The sequence below is a fragment of the Neopsephotus bourkii genome, unplaced genomic scaffold (assembly GCF_033783945.1).
Source record: "Neopsephotus bourkii isolate Nb327-2 ecotype Australia unplaced genomic scaffold, CSIRO-AGI_Nbou_v1 NB_1630, whole genome shotgun sequence".
In the NCBI taxonomy this organism is placed as follows: Eukaryota; Metazoa; Chordata; class Aves; order Psittaciformes; family Psittacidae; genus Neopsephotus; species Neopsephotus bourkii.
Genome location: NW_026902105.1, coordinates 4,520,912 through 4,544,122, shown reverse-complemented (window position 1 = coordinate 4,544,122; position 23,211 = coordinate 4,520,912). Strand labels below are relative to the sequence as shown.

At 39.3% G+C, this 23,211-nt stretch overlaps 1 protein-coding gene across 6 annotated transcripts in view; it reads right to left on the bottom strand.

Moving 5' to 3' along the window:
* OXR1 (oxidation resistance 1) overlaps positions 1-23,211 on the bottom strand; it is a 262,445-nt gene that overhangs the window by 112,488 nt on the left and 126,746 nt on the right. For 3 of the 6 annotated variants that reach the window (XM_061373373.1, XM_061373374.1, XM_061373380.1), the window contains exon 3: positions 15,138-15,334. In XM_061373373.1, the coding sequence (XP_061229357.1) occupies positions 15,138-15,334 (197 nt within the window). Of the gene's footprint in view, positions 1-15,137; positions 15,335-20,286; positions 20,453-23,211 lie in introns of all 6 variants that reach the window. The other 3 variants (XM_061373377.1, XM_061373378.1, XM_061373379.1) reach the window with 2 other exon arrangements.

Genomic DNA, 23,211 nt, shown 5'->3' with positions numbered 1-23,211 from the left:
GAATGGGTTGCCCAGGGAGGTTGTGAATGCTCCATCCCTAGCAGTGTTCAAGGCCAGGTTGGACAGGGCCTTGCGTAATATGGTTTAGTGTGAGGTGTCCCTGCCCATGGCAGGGGCATTTGGAACTATTTGATCTTAAGGTCCTTTCTAACCCTAACTATTCTACGATTCTAATTTGATAATCAGGTTTTTAGGCATTGATATTTTAAAGTGGTTAACTGGGTAGCACCTAGTTTCCTTGTGGGATGTGCAACACATTGTCCTCTCCTACCTTGAACCATAGCAGCATGTAAGTACCTGCTGCGTTTGAAAAACTCTTAAATCATCAGCCATTAAGAAACACTACCAATTTGACTGCTGTCATACGTAATTTATTATGAAGAGAATACTGTAGCCTGCATCAGAGCATGTCCTCAACCCCTGAGCCTCTTCCCAGCTCCAGTGACTTCTGCTAGGATTTCCAGTCGGTACAGCCAACCAGGCTGCCAGTACTGCCATTTACCAGGAAAGTTTACTTCTCTGGTTAGGGCAGCCTGCCCTCTCATATCTGTACATTTGTTCACAGACAGTAATCAGAAGTGTGAACTGGAATCAGGAACAAGGAATGTTACGAAACAGCAGAGCTGACAATCTGCCTTGCAAAGAAACTAATTTACCTGTAGGTACTGTCAGCATTATGAAAACAACAGGGATCAGCATTCATACAACAGAGGAAAGCCACCCATGGTCACAGTGACTAAATGCAAATTTCTTGGGAGTAGTTCAGTTCACTTGAACAGGAATTTGTTTACATGCCCATATAAAATTTGAGAACATTGTGGAACTGGAAGACAGACACTTGGCTCCTAAAGGAATGAAATTATTTCACTGACTCCAAGCGCCTTTTCGGTAGGGTTCTGCTAAGGAAGCTTGATCCTGCTTGCATCAGTTAAACAAGATTCCTGAAACAAAATTTTAAACCATATCAAGATGAACAGAAATTATCTATATTGAATAGTTTGAGCTGAGTCTGTTTGTGCAGTATTGATGGCAGCAGGCTTACAACTGTTCATTGGCTTACAGCCTGAACAGACCAAAACCATTCTCCTGAAGATAGCTTTGAGTCACTTAAATACAAGATTAAAAAGTACATTTAAACCCTCTACCCACCAACAAGTACTAAAGATGTTTACAGTGCATGTTTCTATCAAGTTATGTTTACTAAGAGAAGGAGGAAGTTTTATAATCCTATTTTGCATACAATTCCACTGTTCCAAGTGAAGAAGGATCCACTCTAAAATCACAGAAAATACAAAAAATGGCAGGTAAGGACTCTCACATAAGGCACACAGCACAAATTAGAGAGATTACAGAAGCTTACAGAAAAAAAGCTGATGAAAAATAAAAAAAAAAAAAAGAAGAAAAAGGCAAGCATCATCTTCCCTCCCTCTCCCAAACAAGAAGTGGAACTTCCAAGAGTGGGAAAACTTGTTCTTTGTTTCTTTACATCCTTACATCCTATGAAACAACAAGCTCTGGTAGAGGGAATACAAGTCATAAGCTGAGAACACATTGGTTCCCCTGCATCCGCTAACTCAGTTACTTGTAGCATTTCCCTGAGTGGGATACGCATTAGCGGCAGGTTGCTTCAAGCAAAGAAATCCAATTACATTTTAAGTAAAGACCCTGTTTTTATCAACAAATATGGATATACCTAAAGTGTAAATTATTGCAGAACTTTAATAATTCAGTATCACCTTTATCAGTGCCTCCTGAATATATACTTTGCTATACGGAACTCCTGTTTATTTAATTTTCTCTTGCTATGATGGTAGATTGCATAACAGCTTTTCCATTACAGTAATATGTCTAGGGTGTTAGTAAACAACCAATATTAGTTAGCTAACAAGCTCAGAGCTGCAGGTATCTTTTTTTATTAATATGAATTTCCCCCCTACGATGGGACCCCATTCCTAGCAACTTTTCTACGTAAATCACACCAGCAGGATCATCACAGCTGTCACATACAAATGAAATTTGCCTTCAAATAACATTATTTGATGCTAAATAACCTAGATGCAAATTGGCATCAATAGCAATTAATACATTTATCTCGTGTGCCTTGGGGTTTCACATAAATAAGACTGATTATTTGTTAGACTACTGTCCTGATTCTTCTCTCATCTGTGCTCTATCAGAAGTAAACAAGCACAGGGATGGATCCTTCTGCCATAACCTGAACATGCCTCACTGAAACCCACAAAAATTGCAAAGAACCCCAAAAGTGACCCCACTCTTCTCCTGAAAAAAACCAACAACCCACCAATGAACTCCCCATACATAGAAGCTGTCTTTATGATGGATCTTAGAGCAAACATGGGTCAATTATGTCTGAGGTTCTACATACACTAGACTAGGAAGTAGATGCAAATTGTTGAACTGAATTACACTAGCAGCAAACCCTACATTTTATTCTATCACCTGGTGGCACTGTTACACAGCCTTCTAATTCCCAGTTTTCAGTAGCTGGCTCCTGGAAAGGCCCATCCCACTGCTGTTACACCGGGCTTACACATGGCCTCCACAGGAAAGCTTGGGATTGAGGAATCCAACGGCCCTTGACATTACTTTTTCCTTTGGACTTAAAAATACCACTCCCCTCCCCAAACAGGCATATTGTTGGCTTGACGTTTGAGAAGGACACATATCTGAATTACATCTCAAGGCTATTTGTGCATACATTTCATAGTTTTGCTACTTCTGCCTTAATCAACAAACAAGCTAACTGAAGACCTGGGAGGAACCAGAAGAAAGCTGCAGATGGTTTAGAGGAACTTGTTTTATTCAGCAGATAAACAGAAAGATCATGGAATGCAACCCACAGAAAATAAGAACTGCAAATATTAACAATCTGTCCTGCTTGTAGAAATAATATTTTTTTCACTTTTTCCTTTGTCAAAGGTAGAATGAACTCTACATTGTGCTAAAAAAACACCTCAAATCAACAAACAAAACCCAACAAAACAAAACAAAACACAAAATCACTGTAACATGCATCTCATATCTTCCAGAGTACAGAGACAGGATGCTAATTTACAGGTAGCTTATAAACATTTAAAACTGAAAAATCAGTTGTGCTGTTAAGCAAACAGATACCTCTTCAGTGTATGAGGTTAGATACACAGTTTTACATTCATACGGCCTATGTGCATTGGTTGGAAAAACACGATCCCAATGAAGTCTCTAGCAACTGAGAAACAAATTATATTTAGGTTTTTTCCTCTCTATTTTTACATCTTATTCACACATCAGTCATCCTGACAGTAGAAAAGGGGTAAGTATCAAGTCTACAAGTGGGTGGGTACCTAAAATATGCTAAGCGTTTCCACCTTTTCCCCCTCACAAAAGTATAACTGAAAGAAAACACTTCTTATCAGTATATTTGGAATAAGTTAGCTAAAAATTGTCTCTTCATTCTTTAAAATTAAAAATTGGTCTTAATATCAAAATATGAATGTAATCAGCAGAATGAGAATCAGAAGTACACTGGCTGATTGCATTACGGCATGAGACAGAGCTTTTCTGATATACTCCATCATTATTCAAGCTCTTCAAGTGAACTTTTCAGTATGTCCTCTCCTCCTCACTCCCTGGGCTTGCTCTCCTACCGTTTTGCTGCTTTCCTCTTGTATTGGTGCTCCACTGATCTTACATTCTCCACATTTACAGTGCTACCCACTCCTTGTCTCCAGCACCTTCACCTCCACAATCAGATATCCCTTGCTGTACCCAAGCAGAGCTTATTCACTGTTTATTCAGATAAATTATAGAACCTTCAGATACCTGCAGATGAAATAATCTCTCACACTTTGTTTGCTAAGTCATATAGATACAAGATGTAATAGGGAATTTTTGTTCTCTCCCAGTGTAAGACAGCTTCACTATTCATGTTTTCAAAAATAAACATTCTGTTTCAAGATGCCCCTAAAAGCCATTTAGCAACTCCCCCCACCAAAAAAAAATTAATAATTACAAAAGAACTTACTTGCAGCAAGCTGTTCTTGCCAGTGTAGAGAAAAACGTTTATGGCCCTGAGGAATAAATTGGCAAACTATCCAAAAGAAAATGGAGTCATGCTTCTTCTATATCTGAGAAATGAAGTAAGGATATCAATTTGATGGTGTTTATGGCAGCAAAATAGTAAAGGAGATGGGGCTTCTAAAAGACCATCAAATGCAGAAACTCTTCAAAGTGAATACTGAGGCACTGAGCTGAACCCTATCCACCCACATTATGGAGCTTATTGGAAAAAGTGTTTTCTGGCAGGTTAGTTACAATCAAGTGTAATCAACGACATGCTTAGAAAACACTATTTTACCAGATGTACTCTCATTTAAAAAGCCAGTCCTTAAGCACAACCTTCTCATGGCAAAACATTCTTCCTCTCTTGCAAAAGACTGCTCTAGGGTTTGAGGTGAACCCTTCTCAAATTATCTATCTTAACTCTCATACCTTCTTGCTTGTGATGAGTTACAATCCCATCTGTAACCCTTTAAGAGAAATGCAGTATGTAAAAACTTGTCTTGGTTTGTTTTCCAGCAAACAACGAAATTTTTGTTAATAAGGTTTATATTTCACAACTGTTATATTTTCTTCTTCTATCTGACAGGTTTGGAATATATGTATAAAATATTAATTTAAAAAAATGCAATGAATAAGTACAGATTCAGATCAGTGTCAGATAACGTGGGAATGTTGTTGTACTTTAACTAAAACTATCAAATCCAACTCAGCTGTGGATAATGTAGGTGCAACCCCAAAGGGATCCATCTTTTCCTACTGGAGCTGAGCCTGGACCACACCACTAGATGACTTTTTGCTATAGTCAGCAGTGGTGTCTGTCAGTATTCCTCAGGGTTCACACTGGCACCAGTTCCTCTCTGAGATCCCAGCAGTTTTCAGTGCCCAGCTGATATTAATGTTAGCAACCATGTTGGGAAGTCTTGACTTGCAGACTATCAGTGTCTCATGTTTTATGAAAATGAAGAGTTTCTTGCTCATGAATGGAACATATGTAATTTAATTTGCAGAATGAAGAGCCAGTGTCTCAAAACATTTGATTTTCTTAACACATTTGAGTTGTATGTTTTCAAAAAGGACTATACTGGAGATGTACTTTCTCTCAGACTTTGTTAGAGCAGGAATATCAGAAACTTGGCAAACTATTGAGCAGGCAATCTCAGCACTGTTTTACATACAAATAAAAAGGGAACAGCATATTTTAAACTGCAGATAGATCACAAAAGCACCTATTACACACCCCAGTGGTCACACATTTTCTTAAAAGTATGGCTAAGGGGCCTAAGGAACTGCAAGCCAACAACTGACAACAAATCATGCTTGTCACATTTCTTCTGGCGGAGAGAAGAGACTGTCATTCTATCATCTGCAAATTAAAAGAATAAAAGAATCTCTCAATCATGTTAATTAATGAGACTCATTGGAAACATAGTGGGGCTGCTGCCACTATTTAGTTTTCATGAACATATCTGGCCAATTAGTATCTAAATTTATAAAAGGGATTCTTTCAGAAATGTTGAATATTTTATGCTTGTAAAGTCTTTGCATACTCTTATGTGCATACTAATGCTCTGTAATTGTGCAATGCTCAACAGTACAATAACTCCATGATAAAATCCAGCTGCTCTTCCTGGCCCAAGATAAAAATCAGGGTTTAGCAACAACAGTTCCCACAGAATTTCTGGGGAAGAGCATAACAACAAACCAGTTTGTTAAACTCCAAAAGGAACTCCATCGCTAGCTGTCGTGGAGATGAACCCACCTCAGCAGTTCTATCGCCTGAAAATTGCATCTCATGCTTGTTTATCTAGCAATAGAGAGAAAGCCTGAATCAGGAAAGGGTAAAAATTAGTTAAGAAAATAAAATGGCAGCAGAAGAAGCAGCTTTTCAAACAGCTTGTTTGAAGCTCTGTATGTGGTGGGAGAGACTTCGTAGCCCTCATGTTCAAACTTACACTGGTGGCTTCAGAGGGAGTGGAAGCCACTTTCCAAACTGTGATTACCTGCAGTATTTGTGCTTTAGTCCTTTATAAAAGTGTCTTTTTTAATCCCTTAAACCAGAAAAATCGCCTTGCACTAACAGCTCTTCCACAATATTTTAAGAACTTTTAAACATTGTTTTCTTCTATGAATAATCACAACAGGAGTGTTGGTGTGATAATATTCTCATAGGGAATTTTACCAGACAAACTATCTGGAGAACAATGTAGCCTAGCAGTCCATGATGAAGACTGCAAAATTTAGGCTCTTATACCTGGATGAGGAGAGTGTTCTCTGCTGATGGAAGCCGTAAACTACCCAATGCCTGTAAGGAAAACTCACTTCCTCACATTTAGAGCTTGAATCAGGCTGGGAAAGTCCTCAGGAGGTCTGAAGTCTATCACCTGCTCAAAACAGGGTCATCTGTGAGGTCAGACCTTGTTATCTGCAGCTCTTCCCTGTTGGGTCTTGAAAACCTCTAAAGATAGAGACTGCAAACTTCTCTGGACATCCTGGTGCACTGCTTGACTGGGAAAAAGTTTTTCTTTATATCAAGTCTAAACTTCTTATATTTTAAATTAGGCCAGCCGTCTCCCATCATCCTGCTTTGCACCACTGCAAAGAGCCAACTACCAGATACCTTCTTGGTAGCCTCCCTGGAGATAGTGGCAGGCTTCCATAAGGTCCCTCTGGATCTATCCCTTCTCCAGCTGCCTCAGCCTTTCCTCACAGGGCTCCTGATCATCTTGGTAACTACTGCCTTTTGAGTTTTCCCAGACACCAAGCAGTCTAGCCATCTAGGCCATAACGCACCAACATGGACATAGAGATGCTCTGGAAAATGATGACCATGAAAAAACATGGTATGTGCTAAAGGAATGGTTGATGGTATCTGCCAGTCTCCCATCATCCAAGAACATCCCAGAGGACAGTAAAGTTCAAAAGTCACAATTTACCCATGGTAAAGCCATACCGGCTACAAACTTCTTCACTTGTCCAGAAATAGCTTCAAAGAGGATCTGCCCCACAGCTTTCCTAGGGACTGAAAGTGAGGCTGAATAGCACATAGTTACCCGGATAATCCTTCTTGTCCTTTCTGCAAAAGGGAAAAGGGGGCAGCATTTGCCTTTCTCCAGTCATCATGGACCTCCCATTATCTTCATGACCTTTTAAAGGTGATTGATAGAGAGCAGCCTAACAACAACCTCAGCCAACTCCTTCAGCACCCTTCATATGTATCCCATTAGGTCCCACGAACTTCTATGGACCAAGATTTTTCTCAAGCCCTGACTTAGCTCTTTCCCACTGCCAGAAATTATTGTTTTCCCTCCAGGCTCAAAAGCCTCAGCCTTATCTGCATCTGCTATCACTAAATCACCCAGCTATTTCAGCACCGAATCCACATTTTCCTTGTTTGTTCTTTTACTGTTAGGAGGAAGTCTCTGCTGTTTCACAGCAAAAGACTGGTGCTCAAAGCACATCTGAGGTGTCAGAAATAACATCTTTTTTTTTTTTAAGTCATTTTTCCCTTATACAGAATGAGCGAGGACTGAAAGCGATGCACCCTCTGCCAGCCTAGAGCTTACAGGTAAAATCAGTTTCTTCCCCAGAGATTAAAATTTTAGTATCCCAGTAATACTGATCTTGCAAGCTGAGTAGCTTGCCTATAGAACCATAAAAGATTTCAGTTTTGTTGTGATGTAAAGCAAGGGAATTATGAAATGCTGAAATACTTCCCAGAATGACTCAGCAGATGATACGACAGCAATCGATACGATTAAAAATAAAACCAGATGCTAAGAAAAGGGACATGCTGAGATGAAAGGACATTAATGAGAATTACTCTTCTGGTGGATGCTGTGTGTATAGTTTAGAATTCATTTATATTCACAGATAATACAGAGGATACACAGCATATCTGTAAAGGACAAAAGAATGATACAACATTAAAAACTGGCTTTTAATGGCTCCAAGTTTTAAATCCTAAAAAAAAAGAGAGAGAAAAACAAAGACATGAACAAATGCTTGTTTGCTTATCCAGAGTAACTGCATGATCTGAATCACTAATAAAAATCTGCAGGAAAGGTGAATGAGTAAGAAGCTTGCATAGTTACTGTTGCCACAAAAGCCATTTCCCTTATTATCCACGTGTTCCACAAAATATTTCCCTTTCCTTATCACTCACAGTGAGGTGCTAGGAAAATGGCCGCCTCCTCTAAAAGTTTCTGAGATCATATTTGAAAGGTAGCAGTCAGGGTGTGTTCCTCAAAAAGCAGTGATGTTCAATAATGAAATTGTAAGCGCACTGAATGGGGCAAAGTCAGACATTGCAAATGTGTGTGACCAGCATCTGGATCCTCCGAGAGAGAGCTGGCAGCTTCATCTCCCATCTATCCTTCCCTAAAAGGGAGAGGACACAGCCCAAATTCACAGCATCTACTACAGCACACTCACTCCACCACTTATCTAACAGCTTTCAGTACACCTAATATGTCACATACTTTGCTATCATTAGCAACAAACAAAAAGGCAATTGTGCCAATAGGAGAAAAACTGGATATTTGGGACCTACTACAGAAAGGAAGCACATACACATCTTCAGAAGAGTAGAAGAAATATATTCAATTGATAAAAAGAACCTTTCAAAGACATGCTTGGAAAGAGAGTGAGTATTCTTTGCAGGAAACTTTCCTGGAGTAAATACTCCCATTTTTATCAGATCACGTCCCCTAAAAAGAATATGGTATTTCTGGAGCACCCCAAATAAAATCTCATAGAGCAGGAAGGGATTTGATCAATAAAAAAGAAACAAACAGCCACAATGTCTGCCCTTCAAATAGGTTTTATGCTTATTTTAGAGGAGAAGGCAAGAGGCCCCCTAACTTTTGTTTTTAATCAGTGACTACAACAGCAAGTAATGTCATGATATAAACTCCACAAGTTTCTCAGACTGATTTAAATAAGTATATGTTTTCAGGTGCAGATTGACTGTGATGTTCGACCAATGGTCTATGGTTCTCTCATACCACTCTCCAGAAAGGCTAAACTGGTCCATGAGCAACAAAGCTCCATTAGGACAAGTATCTCTGACATATGAAGTCACCGCTTCAACTGATGTTAGTCCTGCATAACAATTTTATATTATCAGATAGTGTGACACCATATAAATACAGTAATGTGGATGAATTTACATTTAATCTGGTAGCTCTGACATATTTTAAAGCAAGTAATAATTTTATGGAAGCAGCCTGGAATGTACGTAAACAGAAAGAAGGTGAATCTACAACACATGTAAACAATATATTTATTTATGCTTCCAAATCATTGTAAAAATAATTACTTAAATCGACTCACTCAGAAGCATATAGCACAAGAGTTAGGTATAGTTATACCCACTACATAGTAGCTGTTCAGTTTTCAATTTTGTTCTCCATTTCACAACATGAGGAACAGACTAGAACTTAATTATCACCCGAGAAAAAGATTTTTGTTTAGGCTTCCCCACAAAATCTTTGCTATTATATTCTCTATCACTCTATAAACGCTCTTGTATTATGTACATTAATAATAATTCTTGTGAGCATTCATTACTTACCTTTACATGCCATTAAATGCTTTGGAAGATCCATCTTCTTTTCACAGTAATACATTTTTAAGCACTAAATTAGTAGTGGTGACTAAACTAACCACAACTAATTTAAAGTGACTACATACTGAAACTTTCTATCTTGAAAACAGGATTAGGAGCACAAAAGAAAATCTGTCTTTTCCTATTTATCACTTTGGCATTAGCTACTAGACAGTTGTTTTGGAAACTTAGTCAATTAATATGTATTTATGCTTACCTCAAGTGTTGCTTACTCCAAAAGCTTTATTTCTCTTTCACACTGATTTTATATCAGTTAATTCCACTACTCTGAATAGGTAACATGTTGATATTCAATGAATATACAAATATAGAGTACTAGTATGGCCAGGTCAAACTAGCAGAAAATATTTTCTTTATTAAGATTTCTGCTTTCCTCATCTGCAAGTGAGATTTGAGAAGAAAAGAGCTTGTTCATTTTATATATTATTATTTTTTTATAACTGGAAATAAACGCTTAAACAATGAACCACTGGAGTGAAGGGAACCTTGGCAATTAGTATTTCCCAGGTGTCTTCATGCTGTGCATTATATACACATACACATACTCATGCATTCTGGCTAAATTATAGAGACTATACCAACAAAAGATGCCTCTTGAGACAGTTGATAGTCATCTTCTAAATGAAATGAGCTCTGCTAGCAGAAGCCTGTACAGCAACATTTGCATTAAAGCTTTCATTAGAAGATAGAAACTGCTGCATTCTTCCACTCCCCTTCAAGATTGTACTCTAGTACAATCCCCTTCAAGATTGTACTTCTAGTATGAACTACTGTCCTGTTTCACAACTTCTATTGCCTGATTCCTAGAAGCAGGAAAATATTTTTATGCAACCATCTTATTTTTAAATAATGTATTTACTCCATACCGGTGCTGCATTTTTATTTTAAAGGCAAATACACAAAAGAAAGCATTCTGCATCTACAAAACCAGGGTTACAAGGTCTGCTGGGTATATCCTCTTAGAGGCATCTAAGCACTATACACCAGGCTTTCACGGCTTAATGAGAAACAGAATATATATGTCAAGCATGTGTCTTCACAGGTGATAACATTAGCTATTTCAGTCACCTTAATAAATTGCTAAACGTATACCCTGAGGCATCATACCATGAAGTGTAGTCCTACAATCCTTCACTGGGTCCTACCAGCCAGCTAAGAGCAGCTCGCTGCAGCTTAGGCACAGCTTTAAGCTGATACAGCCTTACTGCTCTGAATCCAGGTTACACATATAATTCTCCATTGTATAATAATCCAGCCCACTTTTTACAGTGCTGAAGACCCAGATACCTTCTTTTGCTCTTCCAAGGGAGTTGCTCAACAATAAACACTTCAGAAATAAGTGGCCTGAATTTTTAAGTCCCTAAGGCAACTAAAAAAGTCTAATTTTAGTTTTTTAAGTGTCTTGGGTGCCGTTTCTAGAGTTCTCTAGAAAACTTCATCCAACCCACCATGCAGACTGTTTTTCCTACACTCGCCTTATTAATCTAGGATTTCCCACTCAATTTCTTCACACCAGCTCAGCACTGGAGGTGTAGGAGCCTTCCTGCCTGCTGAGCCTGCCATATGGAAGACTTAGTTCTCTCCCTCACTGGCTCTCCATTCTCTGTTTCATTTCATTCGAGCACACAACTTGTTCCCCGTTGCCTCTTCCTCTCAGTTCTCCCCTCTCTTACCTACTTTCCCCCAACTTTTAAGGAGTGCAGCTGCACTCATTAAGTTTGGAAAGTACCTGAGATGCAGACTGTGGGAAAGAAGAAATGCAAAATAAGTATAATCTTGTGGATTGTTCTCTAAAGTAGGAACAGTGCTGATGAAATTTTAAAATCTTGGAATTACCAGGATTTTCTTTCCCCATTACACATTCACCTTCAGAAGGTCCAACGTAAATCTGCATGCACCTGAGGTGTATATAATCTACAAAGATTATTTAGGAACACAGACTCTCAGACAAGTGCCGGTATCTGCTCACAGTAGATCCAACCATACAAAGCTGATACAATTTCTTCTGCAATGCATTCAAGGTAAATGCTCACGTGTCCCTGGGTCTGCAAAGCAGAGAGAGATTTATATAAAGATTTCTGAAGTGCCTTCTGTATAGCCAAATCAAAACAACATATGTTTAAAATCTTTTTGATTTTATTCTTTCCATGAGTTGATAAAGTAATGCTAATTACATATTTCTTGATATATCAATTTAAGCTGCATGACTCTTCAATAAAATGGGGAGCCATCAACAAATCTGGCATGGGCATTTAATAAGTAATGTGGTGATGACATTTACATTTTACAACACATAAAGTGTATATATGCACATGTCTAAATATAGATGTCATATTTCTATGAACCCAGATTTGAACTCAGTTCTCATACCCATAAAGTACTTTGAAGATCATGATAATTACTGCAAATAAGTTATTAAGGAAAAATTAGAGTAACAGAAAACACAATTGGCATTTGTTTGCTCAAGCTCCATTAGTCACTACCATAAACACTATCATTTGCCAATCTGATCTGAGGTTAACGTAGCAGAATACTAATTTTTAAGCTAAATAAACTAAGCCAGCTGAGAGCATTGGTTTTCTAACACATTTTCTTAATCCATTTATCACAGTAATGATTAGTTCATGTTGCTCCATCTTGGACTTGGAACCCTTTTAGTACAGAACAACTTGCAAACAAGGGCAAAACAAGGTAGACCTCTTTGTAACTGTATTAGGTCAGCAACAAGCCTAATGTGCTTGTTCAAGCTATTTAACAGCCAACTGCACATAAAACATCTCAAGAATCTGGTATTTTTTCTATTTTAGAGTCCCAGACCACTGCAGGTGTGTCAGTCCATTCATCCTCGGAAAGTCACAAACTATTTGATTAGACTTCAACTATTAGAAGTTATTATTGAAGCAAATCACACAAAATGACTTAAATCAAGGGGGTGATATAACTTAAAGTATGCTGAAGTTGATGGGATCTCTGAGAAGATAATTATTGTTTCTCTCAGGTTACCAAAGCCGTAGACTCAATATTGGAACTGAGCCTTTACAGTAAACATGGTCATCTGGTATCAGCACCGTGCCATCCAAGATTAAACTTTGAACCTTCCACACTGTTTGTGAAAATACAGAAAAAACTCTTGTTTCTTCAATGTGCCTGTCAGGAAAACTCAAGCATTATGTAATGTGCAGTAATACTGGCCCTAGCAACTTCTTCCATGTGATTTAGGTAAGCCACGGAGACAAGGCTGTATGTATAAGAACATAAACACAATACATCTCCCATTCTGGGTCAGTCCAGCCAGGCCAACTTGCCCAGTACTCTGTACAAGGGTAGTGGAAGATGATGCTTAAGAAAAACATGTAAGGTTGGCCACTGTCTGAGGTCTGTTCCCCTTGTACTTCCCCTGGGTCTGCAACTGTTAACAGCTCACAGATGTTAGCATCTGTTTATGGACAAGTTGCCTGTGAATGCTGCTCTCTACGGACCCACTGTCCATGTTCCAGCACAGTACACAGAGGCTGTGGAATACTCCCCCCCTGGAGATTGTCAAGACTCATCAAGACAAAGAGTTGGATGTTCTGATCTAGTTTTGGCTGAAGTCCCACCTCAAACAGGACACCAGAATATATAACCTTCAGAGGTCTCTTCCAGTCAACAAGTCTGTCACATAAAGTGCTATACAACTTTAAAACAAATCAATCAAATTTACATTATACGGATTCTGTAAAAGTTCCCCAAAGAAAATGCAGGTGAGTCAAATTTAACAAGTAGGTAAATGCAAACCTGAGTCTGTGCTGCCATGCACAGACTGTGTTTTGGGTGATCACAGGAGAACATTCAACTATGGCTGATTTACCAATCTTACATTTTTAATCCTGTTAGATTAAGAACTCATTTTGGTGATGTGGTAGGTTTCTACTTTCATTATTACTCTTATACAAAACTCTCCCATTCCATCCCCTGTTTTAGGTCTGAAGCAATCTTGGCATATCTTCAATATTCCTTTAAGATTATTTGGAGGAAGGAGGAGAGAAAAAAAAGCCATACATCAATATTACCAAAGAATACATTAGAAAGTAAAAAGCCACTCAAGTGCACTGATTTAACTATGCTTTTTCAGAAAACATGTTCTATATTTAAGTATAAAGCATTTTTTTTCTGGGTGCTATTCTAACACATTATACTATGGAACCTTCTTTAAAGGAATAGGCAATTTGACATTTCTAAAGAAAACTATAGACCTATTGTCTAAGACACTAATGAACCCATCAGTGTCTTCATTTTGCCACATTTTTATTTATTGTGGGGTAGGCAGGATTGAGCAATAATCAAAACATCTGAGTTTTCCTAAGGCAGACGTGCAGCCCAACTTGAATGCAGGGCATCAAATAATGCAAACACATACAATCATTCACAGCTTAAAATATAGCCTTCATTATTAAAATGTGTAGATTATTAATGCAGTTTCCTTCTTTAAAAACAACAAACACCACAACTTACACTGACAGCCAACTTCAAGGGTTCAGGCATAACACAATGAAAAAATGTCTAGAGCAACACATTTTTCTTTAGCTTTTAGACAACTTAAAGACACACAAATGGTTACCTCGGAGCTGAAGAAATGATCACATTATATGGCAATAATTCAACAGCACACAAACTCACAATTTAAACATATAACTTATTTTTCTTAAATCTGTTGTCATTTTGTCTCTTCAAAGAACAGCACTGGCATCCATCCCTCTTGTTTATACCAATCCCATTAGCACATCTTCCTCTCACAAGTGTAAACGAACCAGGCACAAACACTACAAGGCCACTCTCAAGTTTTCATCAGCTGAGAAGCAAAATGTTGCTGAAAGAATCAGTTCAAGATCAGTCCCAAAATGGAGATGCAACTTATAAAGGGTGCCTAAAATGGTTTTGTAAGAATCATGTAGGTGCTGAAATCACAGAATATCCAGAAAACTGAAATATTCACAGAAGGATAAACAGAAACTACCCTAATTAATCCCTCACATTCAGCATGTCTCCTCCCACTCCAAACTGGAATCCTTTCTAACCAGGAGCCTACTAAACAATCTCTGCCGAAACACTGATCCAACCCATTGTCAAAGGCAATTATGTTCTTCCTACAACTTTCCTCACAAAATTGCTTTTACGCATTCTTTAGTATTTGATCTTAAGGAAAAAAGAAAAAGGCAGAAGAATGAATTCTCATAAACGGTGCAAGATAAATAAAGTAGGTTAATTCTTCAGGGTAGTTTGACATCAGCATTAAAACATGATATTTTATGCACTGCAACAGCAACGTATGATATTTTAATGCTCGCTGTGGGCATTTGTAATCTTAGTAGCCAACTGCAATTAACAAAAAGAAAAAAACACAGATAAAGAAGAAGACCTTGACTATTTATTAAGCATATTTGATTTTTTTCTGTGAAAGGAAACTCACCAATGGTGTAGTATCTCTTCAACTCACTCCTCCGTGGATTGCGCCTTTGGGTGTTTGTGGTGTTATTCTGTTCTTCCTCAGAAGCAGCTGTCTTAGTGGCAAGCAAAGATTTACTCTGCTGGGGTGCTTGAGCTTCAGGCGCCACTGGGTTGCATCCTGGCCCACCAATATCCACCGACTGGGACTTTTTCTTTAATCTAAAGGCAATTTAAGGCAGAAAGGTATTACTATCCATCATTCTATACCTAGATTATGTGTAGAGTAACAGTGATATATTCATTGTACAACAATTTGTGCATGTCACAGCAGAACACAGAATAGCAGTGATAAATTAGTCCTTGTATTAATTTCCCCTTTCAGCTCCTCCTAAATCAGTCACAGCACTTGCATCTCACATGTAGCTACAAATGGTAAAATGCCCTCTGGTCAGCCTGTCTAGCTGTTTGAACAATCAGTTCCTACTCTATTTCAGAGATGAGCTGCCCACAATTAACCTATCGTTAAGTTGCCTGGCTCAAGTTTCCATAGACAAGGGGAGTACAGAGAAATTAAATCATTTGCACAATGTTGCTGAAAGGTCCAAGAGAAAAGTACTGACTTATGATCTTCTGAATTCAGACAGAGCTCTACGACTACATTTCTCGTTCTTCAGTAAGTTCAGCGTGCTGTTTTTCATTGAAACACAGGAGTCCTACTAACCCCAGGTACCATTGTATGCACTGCAACAGCAACGTACAGAGGAAGATAAATTCTCTGTCCTACAGAAGAAATCAGTATTACTCATTAATGGCATCCAGGTACAGTACAACTTATTAACCACTATCCTCTGAGCCCAAATGTCCAATCAGTTTTTTACCCATCTAGTTGTCCAGTCATATAAACATAACATCATAACTTGTGTACAACTGTATTGTGAGTGACAGTGTCAAAATAGTTGCTAAAATCAAGGCAAATGACACTGTTCTCCACCCTTCCCCAAATCTAGTCATTTTATTAGAGTTCTGCACAAGAGAGACTTAGAAAAACTCTCCAATCCTATATCAGAGTGGTGCTGAGTACACTCCCACCACTAAATCACTGTAGTTCTAGCATCTGCTCTGTCTTAAGCAACATACAATAGAGGTTATTATACTACCAGATTTATTGAATAGAGACAAATGCTCTGTTATGATAAAGCTCACTATGTATACACAGGATTTTGTAAACACATTTCTTAAATTAGGTCTCTATAAATGTATATACTTGACTACATGATTTGTTCCTGGAAGTAAAAGAGGCTTATGGCATTGCAGCAAGATACTGATTTGAGATGAAGGGATCATAATAAGTCTGAAATTTTGAAACAAGTGAAGTAAAATGATAAAGTTCTGTAATGCCAAAGTGCTTTTGCTGGCAGGAAAGGCAGAAAGATACAGGGTTTGAATTAATCCAGACTCCACTATAACAGGGTCAGCTGAGTAAGACATAGGTTCAAATAAGGACAGACCTTTACAGGCATCACCTGACAAAACCAAGCAACCTACTCAAATCCATCTTCCTTCAGCCCACCTGAACTGTATATTGATACAGTCATGGCTGGCATATAGTCTGAAAAAACACTGCAGCCTTTGATGTGCATCTTCACTAGACCACCATGTCTTACAAAGAATGCCTGAGTCCTGTCAGTGTTCTGAAGCCTGATCCTTTCTCCAGCATCCTGCTTTATTACTAGTTTTGTGTGGCATTTGGTTTTGATTATTTATATTAAAACTGCATAGCTGACCTGAAATGATTTATTCTTTGACAGAAAAGAATCAGAATGTGGAATGCGTCAGGATCACATTCCTCATTCTTGCTTTGTTTCAGGCTGTCTGCTTGCAGAAAAATAAATAAAAGATATAAGAAATGCTGTGGCAAATCCTTTTAATCTTTTGCTCTATGTGTTCTGCAGCAGCCTTCAACTAAGTTTGCAACAACAGTCACCACAGGTATTTCAATATTGCTTGGTGTGACCCCATATGACACTGCTGCAGACAGCATGCCAGCAAGCATTTCAAGGTTGTGCTCTCACTCAGATATTAAAACAGACAGCACCTTCCCAGAAAAAGCGTTAACTTCAGAGGAGAAGCTAACACAGAATGACCATGAAGGACCAACTGCTGACAATTAATTGAGAGAACCCATCTGGGTTGAAGTTCAAGCAGGGCCAGAGGAGAGGCTATGCAGTTGGTGCTGGCTGGATCCGGAAATGCAGTCTTTGAACGGCACTGGAACAGGCTGAGCCACACCTCGGTTTTAGATAACCCTGTTTAAATACACTATTGCTAATAACCCTTTAAACTCCCATTTGCTCCATTTATATCTCACTGTACTTTCCTAGAACAGATGTCGCTCACACCAGTAACATCAGCTGAGACCTGCATTGTCACTCCTTGGTGCCTCTTACCTGCCAGAGACACAAAGCCCAGATCTGCCTCTCAGCATCCTGACAGTTAATCAATCGCAGAGGATTTGCTCATTTAGCCAGTCCAAGAGGAATGTGCCTCTCCAGGCAGTGGGATATGACATACCTGTAGGTAGATATATTGACTGGCTTTTGAACTTGCACTTTATTTCTCTTTCCATCCTCTGCACGCAACTGCAAAGTTTCCTACTGCATCTTAGAAACAGCCTAACAGATGGTTTCAGCCTCTACCTCCTCCTGATCAGCTGGCATCCTGCACTCTCCAGCAGCACTTCCTGGGAATGGGTCACTCTGAACTGATTCTTACCATTTCCCCGAAAAAGAAAATGTGACTGGATGACTGAGTGTTTGGGCATCAGCCATCAAGCGCCCTGAGCAGTCCATGCACATGGGAAGTCCTGGGGCTAATTAATTCCCTGGGAGTCTCTTACAGATTCTACAAGCATCAGAATTTCATCCCTGGCATTCCCTATTACAAACCTATTCTGTTCCTAATACAATTCATGCACTTTCTCATCTTATAATTGCAAACTGAATTTTTGTAAAGCAGCAGGGCAAAAAAAAAAAAAAAAAGGCATTGTTCTCTAAACACATCTTGAAAGCACCTGAACCAATCATGGCTGGCAGTCCAGTCTAAAAGAAAAGGGGAAAAAAAGGCGTTTAAACCATTTATGGTAGAAACAAACAAGCATACAAAGCATCCCGGGGGCTGGAATCTGTACAATTTGGTCGTTGTGAATTTCTAAGTAAAAATCCCTTATTGCAACAAATATCTGGAAGAAAGCCTAGGCCATTCTTATCTACTGCATACAAAAACCCTCCCTGTAGCCCTGGTGACTATTGCATAGATTTTACTACACAGTTAATGGGAGAAGCAAAATCATTCATTTGGAGAGTGACACTTATTCTTCAGAGATGCATTTAGTATTTTTGAATGCCCAGAAGAGCTGGTTATGAATTTGATTTCTTTGTAGCAAGAAATGTGATTTAAACTGATGTTGACGGCCAGGATTTCTCTGATTCTGGGGAAAAAGTAAACTTCTGTTTCCAGCACAACACTGCAAAAGTCTGACAACTTAAACATAGGAGAAACAAGAGACTAGCCACAACAGGCTAGCTACTCTATTGCCCTCTGGACACACTGACCCCCCATCCCCAGCTTCCACACACATCTGCATTTGCACATGGCTGACATTTCTTGGCTGCTGTGGCAATTTTGAGGGATCAGGTAAAAGGCTTGTGCTCTGTAGGCAGGCTCAGTTTCCTGCCTGAGGCTCCTTCTGGTGGTTTGCAGCATGAGGCAAAGCCATGGAGGGTTGGTGGAACATCTTTTGTTTAATGCTCTTGAATACCAGCAGCTCTGGACATCTCCCCAAGAAAGAAGAGAGCAGGATTAGACTAGAACGGACAAAAACACCCATGATATGTTGAGCTGGTTCCTCATGGGGCAGGATGAAACAGACTGCAGGAAGGAGCTGATGGCAGGGGACCAGCGCAGGGACCTCTGCAGCCACCAGGCATGGGGAAAGGAAGTAGTAAAGGGTTTTGCATGGCAAGAGATTTGAGAAGCACCAAATGAAGGCAAGCAGCAAGTTTGAAATAAACACAGCTTAGTAATTTGAACAGTATGTAACTGTGTAACAGAGATGGTTGTGCAGGCTAGGAGCATTGCTTGGTACAAAGAATGACAACACAAGTAAGGCAGAAAACATCCATTAAGGTCTATGACGCATGCAGGTGCTCCAGCAAGCAAATTCCTTGAGCCAAGGATTGCTGGAAGGCGGAGGGGTTTCACACAGAAAGAGCCACCCAGTGCATGCTCCATCTCCCCCACTACTACACAAGTACTACACACAACCAAGTGCAACCTACTTGTAGTTCAAATCTGAATTGGTTATTATGAACCACAGATGGGAACAAAAGCAATCACCACAAAGCAGCTAGAAAATAGAACACCACTAAAATCGATGTCTGTCAGTAGACAAGAAAAACCCTCAGGAAAGCCCTTCAGATTGTTCCTTTATGTTTTGATCATGCACCAGTTTCCTGACAATACAAGCAGCTTATGAGATCACTCAACAGCAGAAAACAAGAACAAGATGACCTTCACACGGGAGGCAGTATGGAAGGATTAGGAATGAACTGACACCTACACAGCCCAAAAGCAATCCGAAGCAGCAGGTATGTATCAACAATGCAACATCCAGACCAGCCTCAGGAAAGAATACAGGGCAGGCGCAAGAGCTATATGCAAAAACATGGTGACACTTCAACATCGTATGCTGCTCCATGCCCTCAGCCTATGTGTTTGAGCATGTAGAACAAGCATACAAAACACTCTTTTTGCTCCTTTACACAGACTACAAAGTATTACCATGCAAATTAAAGACGCAATGGTTGTTAATTGTCAGAGCATCAGAAAGCAAACCAAAACCACCCTCTCCATTTTCCAGTCATCCCTACTGAAGTGGTCCCAGCACATTCAGGAAAACTGCCACCATCGTTCATTTTGTAAGAAAAACCAAAACCGAACCAGAATTTTCCACCAGGCTTCAAGAGACAAGATTATCTAATTGCAAGATTGGTTTTGTGATGTGTGGAACAGGAAACCCATTACCTTTTGAAGAAGAGCTATAGACAATGCTGGTGCCTCATGTGTTTCAAGGGCACATCACAGAATAAAGACTTACAAAAAAAACCACAAACCTTGTGATTATTCCTGGGAGCATGACCGCACTGCTACAGGTAAACCCTTGGAGGACCATTTACAGAAGACATATAGATTGGTTGCTGCCAGGTCACATCCATGAATTCCAACCGGGAGAATCCAGAATCCACTTGTGGTTCAAGTGTGACAAGGCATTCTCACTGCCTGGGAGAGAAGGGTTAGTGAGTCCACGGGCAAAGAAGTCAAAGCACTCTACACACCGCAGACGGACCTGGAGGTGTGCATGCACAGGAGGATGAGGCATGGCAGCAGTGGAGAGGGACGTGATGAGGATGATGGTGATGGAGAGGAAGATGGAATGGTCACACTAAATACATAATGTAACTCAGTCACAGCATATACAATTCATTCTATTTTTCCTGCCTAAGCTTTTGTAAGTATTAAGAGCTCAAGATCATATGGCTTCGCCATGGCTGTATAAGCAGCTTTACTTGGTGGAAGTAATGTGCTCTACAAGTAGGGTATGTATTTTGTCAGGGATGAGAATCTCTTGATCTTTTCCTTCAGGATTTTGAGAGAGTGGGTTGTAGTGCTGTACTATTTGCTGACAGTTATCTTGATTCTGGACATGTTTTAGAAGAGATGTGTAAAGTAAATTACTATTTTGAATCGTCCTATTTTGTTAATAGCGGCTATACTCTTATTTAAATAACTCCCACTAGTTCCATTTTCACAAAGGCTCTTCCAGTGCTTTACACAAATCTACTTTAATATAATTTCCATGGGTCTTGAAATTTCCAGCTCTGTCATACTCGGCATAGCAAAATTTCGCATAATGGTTTTAAGGGGATGATAATTTCTGTTATTCTTGTTTGTCTCATTAATACTGTAGCATTGTATCTAATGCAATTGTGTTTATAAGGATGGGTTCAAAGTGTGCAAATTATTTTAAGGTTGTATCAGTATGGAAAGTCTTCACCTGATTAGAAGGAGCTGTTTCTGAAATCTCTTTACTATAATCTATGCAACCAACACCCAGATCCTATTCCCTTGAAAATTCCTGTGAGATTTTCACACATCCTGTATCATGCAGGACCATATCCTATATTACTGAATTCAGAGTTTTCAAAGGCAGCGTAGCCAGTGGTCTGGGAGCTGCATGGCATAACTTGAGACAGAGGGAATACCTCACCTACAGTGAAGCCATATAAAATTGTAGCGTATTTCCATATAATTAACTTTGTCATAATATCAATTATTTTCTGTGCTAACTGCAAGTAATTTATACATCAACAAAGCTGTTTTATCCATAGCCTTTAATTTAGGCAATTACATTTACATTTCTGATTCCAACCCTAGGCTTGACTGTTTTCTGAGTTGTTTACAAGTCAGCTGCAATATCCCTGGGCATTTAATGTTCCTGAGATTGCTACGGCATATTCAATCATGTATACATTTATGTAGCAAAAGTTTGAAGCAAAAGGGACTTTTAATTTCTCAAAGCGATGGCAGAGGAGGTTGGAAGTTACAATGTTCTTACAGTAGCACAGATTTGTGTGTTCTAGTTCTACCATCTTGACAAAAAAAAGCGTCAGCACAGCTGCAGCTCAGCTTTGAAGAAGCTGCTGTGGGTATGATTGTATTAAGATACAGAAATGCAAATCTGCACATTCTTCTGCCTTGCCCAATAGCTCATACAACTTGAAATGTACACTGTGAAACAATTTAAAGACTTCTTTCAAAATATAAACCAGATTTATACATCATTATTATCTTTATTCCATGGACGTGCATGGGATAAGATGTTCTGATCTCATCACTGGAAACTCAGTGAGGTGTAAAGGCGTTTTGCAAACAGGGAAAAGATAATAAATAAAACAGCGAGTGAGACCCAGCCAGGCGCATCTCAGTCCAGGCTGATATGACAGTCCATTAGCTGCAGTGCCCCCAGGTAAGTGGGGACCTTCTGGTCTGGCCTGGGAGCAGAGGTGCAGTAAGAAAGCCTCTGGCTTTAGCCTGTGCATTAGAATATGATCTTTGACTTGCCACCAGGCCGGGGGGCTGAGAAGGGGTGTCAATCCAAGCAGCAGAAGACACGAATCTCACAATCATCCAAACTCTCCTCATGCTCCTTCCCATGTGGAGCCTCCTCACTTCTGAGAGCCACAAGACTCCTCCTCACACTGAGGTTTCAAAATACCCTTTGGTGAAGGCTATCTACTTCCCACCAGGCATGGGGGCTAAGGGGCTGCACTCTGAAAGCCATTATTGCTGTTTCACTTTTCTAAGAACTAGGCAAAGCACATTACAGAGGTGTTAGCACTAAAAGAATAACTAATACGTAGAAGTCTTTGGGAGCACCCACCTGCCTTCATTGAATACAGGCAGATGACAAGACTGGATAAAGGCTAGCAACTTAAACTGTAAGCCAAAAAGTACCTATCTTAGGCAACTGAGTTATCCAATTTGTACAAATACCATGTCTTCATACCTTTGCAATATAGGTTAGCAATGAAATAATGATTGCATTCATTTGCAACATGTGCATAATATATTCTTCTTTAAGTCCTCAAAGAACAAAAAGTAACTGTCATAAAATGAAGCTATTAAAACCAACTCACAAAGGGCAGATTTTTGTTACAGTGAAGAGAGAGATGGAAGCTGTTCCTTGAGGAGACTAAAACATCTAGCACTTCTCCTTGCAAAGAATATAAACTGGTTCCCAGGGTGTTCTGCAGGATATAATAATGTCAGATAAATCTCTGTGGAAGCACCTAACTTACCAAAGGCAACTTAGAAACTAGGCAAAATGAGAAATCCTTTATTATCATAGCCAAAGCAAAATTGAGGTGTTGGTTTCAACTCATGCATAACTCCAGTATTCTTAATAGACTGCATAAAATGAGCTTTAGGTTGGTATTTTGACTGTTATTTGATATATACACCAGATCCTATGCTGAAAA